The 12934-nt window shown below is 34.5% G+C and overlaps 1 protein-coding gene across 1 annotated transcript in view; it reads right to left on the minus strand.

Moving 5' to 3' along the window:
- Positions 1 to 12934, minus strand: part of LOC145248852 (cilia- and flagella-associated protein 44-like) — a 228307-nt gene that overhangs the window by 32708 nt on the left and 182665 nt on the right. Inside the window, exons 28-29 of the mRNA XM_080110575.1 lie at positions 11036 to 11216; positions 5529 to 5644 (exon numbers count right to left, since the gene is read on the minus strand). Of these exons, the coding sequence (XP_079966701.1) occupies positions 5529 to 5644; positions 11036 to 11216 (297 nt within the window). The remainder of the gene's footprint in view (positions 1 to 5528; positions 5645 to 11035; positions 11217 to 12934) is intronic.

A 12934-nucleotide genomic window follows, 5' to 3' on the forward strand; every position in this document is an offset into this window, starting at 1 on the left:
CTAAATATTTAACTACAAAGTTTTATTTTTTCCCAATCAAGGTAAAAGCACAGGTTAAATGTGCATATATTTTCGCAACCTTAAAAATACTCTTGTGACGGCAGGTGATTATAGATTTTACTTTTACTGGTAGATAAAAATCAATAAATTATTTTATTATTTATTATTTTATTATTACTAACAGCAGTGGAAGATTTTCTTTTAAACAAAATCAAATTAAAAAAAAAGATAATTAAAAGAATAATTTTTTGGCATCTGAAACGTATTCTGATACCAATTCTGATACCAATTCTGATATCCCAAAAAGTGTTGATTTTTCTGATACTCTATTCTGATTCCGATTAATCGTCCCAACACTATATATATATATATATATATATATATATATATATATATATATATATATATATATATATATATATAAAATAAAAGTTACAATAAGTTTACTAAGGTAATCAAAATGGTAAACTTAAAATATATTATAAATATTAAAGAGTTAATATTTACAAGTAAAATAAACTCAGCCAGATATAAAAAGCTCAATACAACCGAAAAGGAAATAGAGCTTATAATATGAACAAATGATTAATAAAATATGTTAAAAGACATCTTGAAAAAGAGTTAAAAACATATTTAATTTTAAAAAAGGAAGCACAAGATAAGTGACTATCCACTTATCTTGTGCTTCCTTTTTTTAAAATTAAATATGCTTTTAACTCTTTTTCAAGATGTCTTTTAACATAATTTATTAATCATTTGTTCATATATATATATATATATATATATATATATATATATATATATATATATATATATATATATATATATATATATATATAAGTTACCTTGTTGTCTATCTGTCTCTCTGTCTGTGTGAGGAAGTGTCTCTACAAAACTACTCCGTTAATCTTAACTGGCATGTGTTATAAAGTGTCTACCAGAAATAAAGAAGGCTTTAAAATATATATTTTTATATATCAGCAGGGAGACTCAACATTGCCCGTGATTGAATGAGGGTCAACAAATGTTCCACACTTCCACTACTTTCATTGTCATTAAAATTGGTGTAATCGCCAATTTTTAAATCAAATCGATGGCTTGCCTGCTCTAGTCAGTGATCCACTGTGGTGCACCAGGAGGTAGTTTCCTATGCCTTGCAGTGACTTAGTCCACAATACATTGTAATCTGCATTGCATTGGAGAAAACCTACTTACTAGCTATGTGTGCATTTTATCCCTGTTTAAAATTTATTATGTTTATTCCTGACAAAATGCCTCTCTCATATCTTCTCACAATGAAGGTAATAAACACTTTTGCCCTCTAACCATTAAGTTCTCTCACTCACCTCATGTCACTGCCAGAAGATTATTTCAAAGTTTCACTATTTCTACGATTTGTCTAACGATGTGAACGCTGAGCTGTGCACAAGCATGACCAAAATTCACACTAGAGAGTATCCTATATCTTTACAAAGCCTCAATTCGCCTAAGCATAGAGTATCGTTGCCACATTTGGGCTGATGCATCAATCACCAGTCTCTCATATAGATGAGGTCTAAAAAAGAGTCTCAATTCTAATAGATCCCGCACTATCAATCAAGCTCCAATCTATATCAATAAAAGAACCAATGCTTAGAGAGCTCAACAGAAGATAATCAGTCAGTCTGAGAGACAGAAGGATAGACTGAGGTAGGGACTAAAGTCAATAACAAATCAAAAAAGACTGAAAAGAATCCTTTCTAAATTCCACGTTTTATAAGAGACAAAAGAGCATGAAGTCAATTTTACATTTCTCTAACCAAAATTAAAGACTGGTCAAATTCCTCAACTTTTTTTTTGCACAGCATAACTCTTCATCCTTATTATTATTGTTACAAATATATATTTCCTTCTTTACTTGCCTCCCCACGAAGGCAGAGTTAGACACAAGGTCGGTTTTTAATGTGGGGGAAAATCCAGTTCTCCAAAAAGGGCCACTCTGGATAGGAACAAAAGTAAAAATTGTCTCAGTCTAGAAGGATTTCTCCTCCACTGATCGAGGACAGAAAAGGTGAAGTGTAGTATCAGAACAGATACTACACTTTTTTTCTGGCCAAAAGGCTACAAATATATAGCTGTGGTTAAAAGCAATACAGTCTTTTTTTTTTTACACGGTGGTCACCACTTATCAAGGCCCAGAAGCCACTCAGCTTGTAGAAAAATTATGTTCTATATGTGACAAGATAAAAAGAATAAATAACTATAATGAAAGATTTCAACAATTTTTTATTATAAATTGAATATGGTATCATGGTGTTATGTTCTTAGAATTTTCTAGTTATACCTCATCATCAGAAAAAGGAAAGAATATATACAATTACTCTTTGTCTCTTCAGCTTTGCTTTGCTACTTTCAACAGTTCTTGGCTTCCGTACATATACAAACACTATGCTGCTGTTATTATCCATATTGCTGCATGTGGTATCTAAATATTAATTTATTTGTCCGTACGTCCAGAGTCACAAAAAAAAAACTCCATCGCAAACATGAATTAATGAGAAACGAATTTACTTCCTTTTATAGTCGCTTTTTATCAAAAGAAAACATGACTGTCTGTTTACAGTTTCAAATTGGCTATTTTATTTTATAATTAAAAAAAAAGTCATGTTAAGAGAAGACTGTAAGTTTTTTTTTTATTATAATTTCTTTTTAAAATTAAGAAAAAAATGTGCAGGTGAACTAACATCCCTTCCTTTATAATTTATATATGTGTGTTGAATTTTCATTGAAAAAAAATCTAAATTTTTTAAATCAATTCTTTTTTAGCTTTAAAATGTTAAAAAGGAATTTGCTAAAGAATTGTTTTAAATTCGTTGTTATTTGTTTCATTTGATGTTTTATTTATTTTATTTATAACTAGCTGTACCCGGCCATGCGTTGCTTGTGGCCCAGTTTGGTTAAAGCAAGTATTAGAGTGATTTGTATCACACACACACACACACACACACACGACTGTATTAACTTGTAAATGCGATTTTTAAAAATAGCACGGTAATATGAGTGCATAAGCACCATTATTATTATCATCTTCGATTTATTTAATGAAAAATAAAAAATAATTCTAGCCTATTTTTATTTTAGCTCCTTTTTTTCAATGACTACTGTTCAAATGTTAATATTTTATATTTAAACAGCTTTATCCGGTCACGCGCTGCTGTGTCTCAGTTTGTTTAAACCAAGTATTAGAGTGATCTGTATCACACGCGCGCACACGCACGCACACGCATGCACACGCACACACACGCACATACATGCACACAAAGACGACAGTAATAATTTAAGCATGTAATGAACATGACGCTGTGCAAAAAAATATGTTTCTTAGTGATGCCATGTTTTAATTTTACTAACTTTTCATTTATTTATAAAAATCGAATTCCAGAATATGAGAATTTTCAGCCAATCAGAATGGACGGACTTTGCAAGAGAGCTGTTATTATTTATAAATTGGAAATCGGAAAGATTATGTTATGCCTGTGTGTCTATGAGCCAATTACGATAGGTGTAATCACATCACAATATCTGTGGAAAATATGGAATTGGTCCTGGTGACACTGGTAGCAGTGTTAAGACTAAATAGTTAGAGAGAAAAGTAGGAACTCTTGCCTCTAAAGATGTTGCGATTGTGATGGTGTTGCCTGTCGGATGCAAAGTAATATTTTATTATCACGACTGAATGTGTCGAAAGCTACATAGGATATTGGCTATTAGGCTAGATGTATTGAATTTTTATGTGACATATTTTTGCAAACCTAAAATACTTTGGTCCAGAGGCGAATTTCTGCAGTTATGCTATTACATAGGAGATATGTTTTTAAATTTTTCAACTATGTAAGGCAAGTGGATAGAGGGTGAAAATGTTTGTTACCTTCTTTTATGTAAGAGAAGCATTTTGTTAGGAATAAATGTAATAAATTTTAAATAGAGATTAAACGCACATGTAGCTAGAAAGTAAGTTTTCTCCACTGCAATGTAGACTACTATGTATTTTGGACTAAGTGACTAACATTCACGGGCAATATAAATCTACAATTTCCATGGGTTCTGTTCGTTACTACTAATATTACTACTAATTTTTGTTGTTGTTACTATTATAGTAGTCATACGTTATTTACACATGGTCAGGCGCTCTTGCTATCGTCGTCATTGTGGTGAGGGGGGTAACTGTGATGTATTCACTTATTCTTGCAGGATCTGCAGTTATAAAATGTCTGTACTATTAGGTTCTGCGAAAATCTTCAAATTAAATAATGATTATCATTTTTTTTTTTTTTCAGAGTTGCCAATGGAATCTACCACTTACTCAAGTTCATGAATTTTTTTTTTTTCAAAAGAGTCACCACTTATGAAGGCCGGGAGGCCACTCGAGGATATGGGTTAATGAATGTACAGTAGTCAATGGGAAAATCTTGTAGTAATCGTTTGGTAAATTGGATTACTTAAGGGAATGGCACATGAAGAACATGTTCATGCTGGACTTAAAGAAAACCATATTGTAGTCAGCTGGGAAAACAGGTAAATGGAACAGAGTTTCACAGACGTGCAGTTCTAAAAAAGAAGCTTTGTTCATGGAATCTATATTCAGGTTTAGACACAGATAAAGAGTGAGGAAAATTATTGATAGTGGTTCCATCTAAACGAGTGTTTTTCGTGAAAGTCAGGCCGGGAGGGGGACCATAGATTGGAGCTCAGACGAGCACTTGCCATGAAAATAACAACAAAGCAGAGACTGGCTCGCAACGTCTTTCCTGTGGGAAGGAAGTTGCAGAGAAGAGAAAAGGGCATCGCCACTAGACTACAAAGTTTATTTTGAACTCTGTCAAGGCAGGATAAGTACTTCTAGCAGCTCCTGCCCAGATGTGACAATAGTATTTCATTCTCGGACGTACTTGGCTCTTATACATCAGCAGTGAGATGTCTACTGGAGCGGTAGAACGATCCCACCATTTTTCCAGCAGCCTTAGCAAAAGATTTAATGTACATGTTCCATCTCAGATCAGCAGTAAAGGTCAGACCCAGAAGTTTGTCAAAACATGGAGCCTCCCAAAGTCATTCATTTCAATTGATACATAACGGAAATCATAGCATTGATGATGTAAACTTACTCAAGTTCACGACTGAAGTGCATTGACACCAAACTTCTGTGAACCATTTAAATGAACTACTGATGTAGAACAATTGACGTATCAACAAATATAGGCCCACATTTGATGCCTCAGTGAGGATGTGGCCAAAATTTAACGTCCCTTTAAAATTCAAGGGTGATAAAAAAAAAAATGACTCTATAAAGTGTGAGTACCTCAATTAACAGCTCATTCTTTCGCGTACTTTGGAGGTACCGCCCGAGATAATCTTCTACAAGGACTAATTATAGAAGCTTTCATTACATTTATAATAATAAAAAATATCCATTCTTGTTATTGAAATAATTTACTTATTTACGTATCAACAAATTTTCTGTTTTGGAATGATCGATGGATTAATCTTACCTGATCGCAGCCAGAAGGACACACATCCAAATCATACATTTCCGATTCGGATTGTTCATCCGATTCGGAAAAATCACTTTCTTCGGATGAGCTTTCATCACTTTCTTCATCGGAGCCTGCAATTTGTAATAATATCATACGATTAGATATCTCTACAAATATTATTATTATTATGATAATCTCGACATCAAATCAACAAAAATAAAAATAAATAAACGCATTACAAAAGCAAATAAGGAGACTAGGAAGTAAACCTTGAAGAATTTCATATCACGTGCGTCAAGCGTATGTTTTAGAAGATGAACAACACGCGAACTCTTTACTAACTTTTATTTTAATTTAACATCATGGCGAGAAAAAATAAAAAAGAAGAACCATGCATAAAAATTAGAGGATGGTGTTTATCGCCGAAACATTAATTTTAAACAAATAAATATTTGTTTATTTTGATAATACATATTTTATTCTAACACACACACACACACACACACACACACACACACACACACACACACACACACAGCACATATAAATATATATATATATATTTCATGACAAGTGCTTGTCTGAGCTCCAATCTATGGTCCCTCCCTTGCCAAATTTTCATGAAAAACACTCTTCTAGCTGAAACCACTATCAATAATTTCCCACCCCCTCTTTAGTTGTGCCTAAACCTAAACGTGAATTCCATGAACAAAACTTCTTTCTTAGAACTGCACCCTTGTGGAACTCTCTTCCGTTTTTCTACTTTCAAGCTGACTACAATATGGTCGTCTTCAAGTCCAACGTAAACAAGTTCTTGATGAGCCGTTCCTCTTAAGCAATCCAATTTACAAAATTTCCACTACTAACGATTGCTACAAGATTTTCCCATAGACTACTGTACATTCATAAACCCTTATTCTCGAGTGGCCTCCATGTTTTGATAAGTGGTGCGTCTTTTATATATATATATCAGGAATAAATTTAACAAGGTTATTAAGAGTGCTCAATAAAAGAAGAGCAAGATATATTTTTATTAATATTAACAAATGTATATGGTCGCGACACTGGACATGCTAATGTTTCTGACAAATGGTTGCTTAAAACTAGTAGTCCTCGTCAGGGGACTTAATAAATGATTGCTTTTCACAGAAGAAACCAGTCCTCAAATCTCTCTCTATCTATTTATAATATAACTCTTACCTGTCTGTTTAAATGTATGTATGTATGTATGTATGTATGTATGTATGTATGTATGTATGTGTGTGTGTGTGTGTGTGTGTGTGTGTGTGTGTGTGTGTGTGTGTGTGTGTGTGTGTAAACACGAAAGCATTCAGTGATGGGCTGCACGAAGGTGGCTTTTAAGCTCTGCCAAACTCTGGCAAGGAATGCCAGAGTTTGTGCTTGTGTATACCTTCTTTTTTTTTGTGTGCTATATCAAGTAATGGTAATGTTCGAAAACGAATTTGCTGCCATCATGTATGTATGTATGTATGTATGTATGTATGTATATTTACCTAAAACTTTTGACAGATGCAACGGATTTTCAGGAGATTGATATCATTTTGAAGCTCGAAGTCTCGGACGACAAATATCGAAAAATTGTCCCAAAACATTAATTCCTTCACCTTCAACTGAGCAGTTTTCTAAAAGGAGGGAGTCGATTTTTGCAAGTCATCGTATCGGTTGAATTGACTTTGCCTAATTTTAGCATTCTGAGCTTCCGGTCGCATCATGGAATAGCAGTAAAACGTCAGATTTTCTTTCACTTTCTTTTCCACCTTCGTGTCATGGGTTTGAGCTTGCTTGCCTACTACCACTTTTCTTTTTTTGGCTCAACACACACACCTCCAAACACCCGGGCAACGCCGGATACCCAGGCTAGTGTGTGTATATATATATATATATATATATATATATATATATATATATATATATATGAAAATTAAAGTTTACAAACAGAATAATTCTGTAAAGCTAGTATAAAAGCGAGTATAAATATTAATACTCATATTTATAAGACAGTGCAAACTAGATAAAAAAAGCTCAATATTTAAGATAGAGCATTGATATAAGAAAATCAATCGAAACTTTGTAAATTCGAATTTACAGCAATTTATTATGCGACAAGGAATACAAGTTGAAAACTTTAAATTTCCTTATTCCATGGAGTTTCAAAAAATAGCACTTATCCTCAGAGGAAAAATAGCCAAATAATATTTATAGGCAAGCTATAATTTTGTTGCTAAGCACATAAACTGAAAACTTCAAAATATTAGAAAAGTCATCTATTTATATAAGGCAAAATGCATGTGTGTGTGTGTGTGTGTGTGTGTGTGTGTGTGTGTGTGTGTGTGTGTGTGTGTGTGTGTGTGTGACAAAAACTTTTGACAGAGGTGACGGATCCTGACCAGATCGGACGACAAATATCGAAAAATTAGCCAAAAACATTAATACCTTAACCCTAAACTGGCCAGTTTTGTACAAAGAGAAGTCTTTTTGCGAACCATTTTTGCAAGTCATCGTATTGATTAGATTGACTTTACTTAATTTCACTGTTACGAACTTCCGGTCGCGTCATGGAGCATCAATAAGACATCAGATTTTCTTTCACTTTCTTTTCTGCCTTTACGTCACGGGTTCGAGCCTGCCTGCCTACTACCACTTTTTTTTTAACACCTCTCTCCACCCTGGCTGACTACTGTTATTTTAATCCCCGCACACACCTCTCCATAGCCGGGCAACACCGGGTACCCCCGTTAGTATTTCTATAAAAGTTGATAATAATGCAGAAGTACCTATGTCAAAAGGATATTCCAAAATGAAGTTCAAGTTCGATGAAAAAAATGGAAAAATGTGGTACAATCCAAAGAAAATATTGGTTGGGTAAATGTAGAACTGCAAGTGAAAGCCTCCAACAGTAATTCCGGCGCTTCTAAACTATCAGAACGAAATTTCGGAAAATCGTAACACTGAATTTCACATGAAAACAATGGTATCTGCGTATTCCTCGCATTTTTAAGATGATTATATCCAAAAAGTATGAAAATCGATAAGGTAGAAAATTATTTATTAAAGAAAATAGAAAATAGAATTTGAAAAAAAAAAAAAAGATCGTATTTGCTTATGTAAGCACGCAGGAGAGTTCATAAAGGGGGTAATTGTCCGTTTCGAGTTATTTTATAAAAACAAGATGACCGCAATTTTTCACCTTCTAACCCATTAAAAAAAATTTTTTTTTAATAATTCAGTAATATTCAGGTAATTTCGATTACATAATTTGGAAGCTAACATTGTAATTCATTAGAATTGACAAAAAAAAAGTATCAGTAGGAATCGTTATTGTTTTTTTTTATCTGAAAACTTCATTTATCAACTACAAAATTTCGTTCTGAAGCACCGTAGTTCCAATAATCTAAGTGATAGAAAAAGAATAGTGAGTGATAAAAAGTCAATATATAAACACGAGAAAATTACAGAGGCATTGTGCATTAAAAGATTTTTTCATGGGAAAAGATTTTAAGTGAAAAAATTATTGCTGATGACATAAGGAAAGTAAAAGTAAACTTCTGTCGAGAAATTTAAAAAAAAAGGGAATATTCGTTTGAAGTAGATGAGTGGTCTTTGCAATGGTTTCGAGTAATAATTTGATAAGTCCACATATTTGACGAGCGTTCGTAGTTGAAGCTATTTCTTTAGCGTGAAGCTTGCAGCATACATTTCAACGTTGCTCTCAAGTAACTCCATCAGTCGTTATTTATAGCTTCGTTTGGTTGTTTTGTTTTACGGCATATCAACCCGTTTCAGGTTATTTAATGTTGAATCCAGTTATTTTGGAAACAGTTTTTATGGTTCAAGTTCTTTATCTTTTTTAGTGAATTTGATAAAATTCAAAATGGCTTAATGGAAACATATTAAAGGTATATGCAGCTTCTCTTCCAATTTTTGGATTTTAATCATGCCAAATAACATTTCATTTCCTTTTGACGGATTGATTGTTGCTATTTCTTCTGATGAGTTAAGGGCAAAATAGATTCACTGATTGATATAATAAGTAAGTGATTGATTTTGCGCTACGAAACAGATACTGTCAAGAATTGTAAAAGTCAACTGAATTAAAGGAATAAATTATAAAATGGTCAACATCATGAACTTTGGAATATAGTTTTTGTCATCTATTCACTATATAGGGCGAATGAACTCTTTTTCTGGGTCAACGGCCAACTAGCACCGTGTATATTTGTGTGTGTGTATATGTGTATTGGGGTGGAGAGGGCTCCCGTAAGCCGTGGTGAAGACAACCTTTCTAGGAGAAGCAAATCTCTGATTTAAAAAACCATAAAGCGGGAGACCAGTACCCGCATTAAGCTGGTCTGCAGTTTAATTTGTTGCTGGCTATCTTGCTCTTGCTTGTTGCTGGATCTCAGCATTTTGAACCGAGAGAGAGACTTAGCTGTCGTACAAAGCTAAGACTCTGTAACATCATCTTTGTATAGATACTCCCTCAGGCATTTGGGCTCATGGATTTTAAATGTCTGAGGGAGTGGCACTCGTCTGACAAGACGTTGCAATCATCATATATATATATATATATATATATATATATATATATATATATATATATATGCACACACACACACTTCAGAATAATGTAATGCAATAGATCTATGGACATCCAGTGATTATTGGTCTTACAGAATATTATTGGCTGTAATATTTTATAAAGACAATCCCAGGTAAATAAAAATTGCTCAATATACCAGATATATATATATATATATATATATATATATATATATATATATATATATATATATATATATATGCGTACACACACACACACACAATATATATAGGCCCTGTCGGTGGGGCATTAGAATACACCGACTGCCCCCCTGCAGAGGGTAAAAGTCCCTCAATGGGGGTCCTGGATATGACCTTAAACTATATCCAGTGGTGAGGCCCCAGCTTGTGGGCCTTGGGGAGTGTGGAGCCACCCTTTAATTACCATTGCTCCCAGGTCCACTCTGACCCGGATTGGTAGTACCTGTTAGGGTGCCAACTATGGGTTGAATAGAAAATGACTTGAAAACAATAAATATATTCTATTAAAAAAATTTTCTTCAAAATCTTTGGATTCGGCATTAAATAACCCGAAAAGGGTTGATATGCCGTAAAACAAAAACAACCAACCAACCAACACAATATATATATATATATATATATATATATATATATATATATATATATATATATATATATATATATATATATACTATTATGGATAAAAATAAATACACTTTGTTGTTAGCCAAAAGGCCAAGTGCAATGTTAGTAACAGAGTCGCTACGTGCAATCCAGAAGAAATCTGTGGCAACTCATTACTTCAGTACTCTCTGTAAATGTTTATTTTTGTTAACTACGTAACATGTTATCTTAATTCTTTTCAGGCCTTTTAATGCATAGCATGCTGATACAAGCGTCACCAAATGTTTTTTGAAAAAAAAAATTTAAGGAATTCACACCTTCGTGTTCTTTCTTTTTGCATCTTTTGATTTTCTTTTTAAAGACTTTGTTGAGATAATCAACGTATTTATTGTTCTCGCCAACAGAAGACTGGAATGCCGTGTGGATGGATTTCTCTCTCTCCTGCAATTTATCCAGTTCCCTCTTTTTAGCTTCAATCTTTAGTTGGCAGTCTTCAATCTGAAAGGACACAACAAACAAAAAAAAAAACAATCAATCAATAAATGCTGGGTAAATAAAAACTTTCACGACGTTATTTATTTATTTATTTATTGTTATTCCATTAAAACATTTATTAATTTCATGAAAGTTCATCTTATATCTTTCTCGTTTTCAGTATAATGCCGTCGCTATGCGTATTTAGAACACCGCTTTTTCACTCAAAGAAAACACGCAATGGTGACGTTTCACGCCAAAAAAGTCAGCCACGCGACCAGTGCGTGCGATTCACGTGCGTTAGGCGTGGCGTTATGTCGATATATTTTTTTCTTTTTCGTTTTAACCGGAAACGAAAAAAAAAAACTTAAAATTTGATTTTTTTTAATAATTAGTAACAATAGACTTTAGACTTGAAACCAAATCGAAGATGAACACAATCAATGTACATTTGAAACTCTTCTGACTGTGCCAGGTTCGAGAAGGAATTAATTCTATTCATTTGTATTGTTTTTTTTGTTTTTGTTTTTTTTTTACTAAAAACGGCGTTGCTGTAACAACACTCTTTCATGAATACAACTTGATCCTGGGCCCCTAAAATCAATGACCTGGTCCCTGTTGATTTTGCAGTATCAGTTGAGTTTTGTGCAGTTCTAGGAGGTCCACCCTCTCAGGCTTTGCCTTCTCTCTTTGAGAAGGTGTTATTTTATTGCTAATCGCCTGAGGCACCCTCACTGGAGAATGCCGACGGGGCTGCTCAGGCTCTTTTTGCAGGTCAGAGTGCTCCTCCTTGGAGGGGGGGGCTGCTGACTTCTCAATCCCACTTTCCGATCCTGGTGTATAAGTTCTTGCAGTAGGAAAGAACTAAATACCGTTGTTAACTTGGCGAAGTAGCAGGAGGCCTCCTGAATGCGACTTTGACGCTTCCAGTCAAGTCGATAAGTCCAGCAGCTGAAGGGCCTCAACAGCAACAGTAACAGTAGTTCAAACAGCCCTTTTCAGACTACCTTTTCCAACGAACTACTTTTATGTGAACCACAACTACTACCTTCTTGCTTTCTGAGACTACCCTTCTACAACCAGCGAAGTTGCAGGAGGCTCCCTCCTGCAGCCTCCTGCAAACTCCAGTGCCTCTTGCAGCCTTCGGCGCCTCCTGTAGCCTTATCCAGCGTCTGTAGCTGTCAGGCTACCCATTCCAGAGCTTATCGACGTCCGATTACCCATACCAGCAAACCTGTTCCAGTCCCCACTGTCATTTGGTTAGCTCTTCCAGTGTCTACTGACGCCCAGAAACCTTGTTCCAGTGCCCACAGTCGTCTGGTTAGCTCTTCCAATGCCTACTGACGTCGGGCTGCCTCGTTCCAGAGATTGATCCAATCTTACTCGGACTGACCACAATCTCCAGGCCTTTCGAATTTGCTACTTGCATTTATTTCTCTTAGCAAATGAAAGACGATCCGTCGTCTTTAAACGAATTTCAGCGCTTTTGCTAATGCCATTATCTTTTTGTCTCTGTGTCTAGCTTATAGTTGTATTTTCTTTTTTTTACATGGGGGTCACCACTTATCAAGGCCTGTAGGCCACTCAGGGATAAGGGTTATTGCGTGTACAGTGATCAATGAGATAGTACTGTAGTAATTATTAGTATTGGGGGTTTTGATAGAGTGTCCTACTTAAGCGGGGCGGTTTGTCAGGAGTTTGTTTATGTTGGACTTGAAGACGTCCAAGTTGTAGTCAGGTGG

The sequence above is a fragment of the Euprymna scolopes genome, chromosome 27 (assembly GCF_053919585.1).
Source record: "Euprymna scolopes isolate OS-2025 chromosome 27, ASM5391958v1, whole genome shotgun sequence".
Taxonomy (NCBI): Eukaryota; Metazoa; Mollusca; class Cephalopoda; order Sepiida; family Sepiolidae; genus Euprymna; species Euprymna scolopes.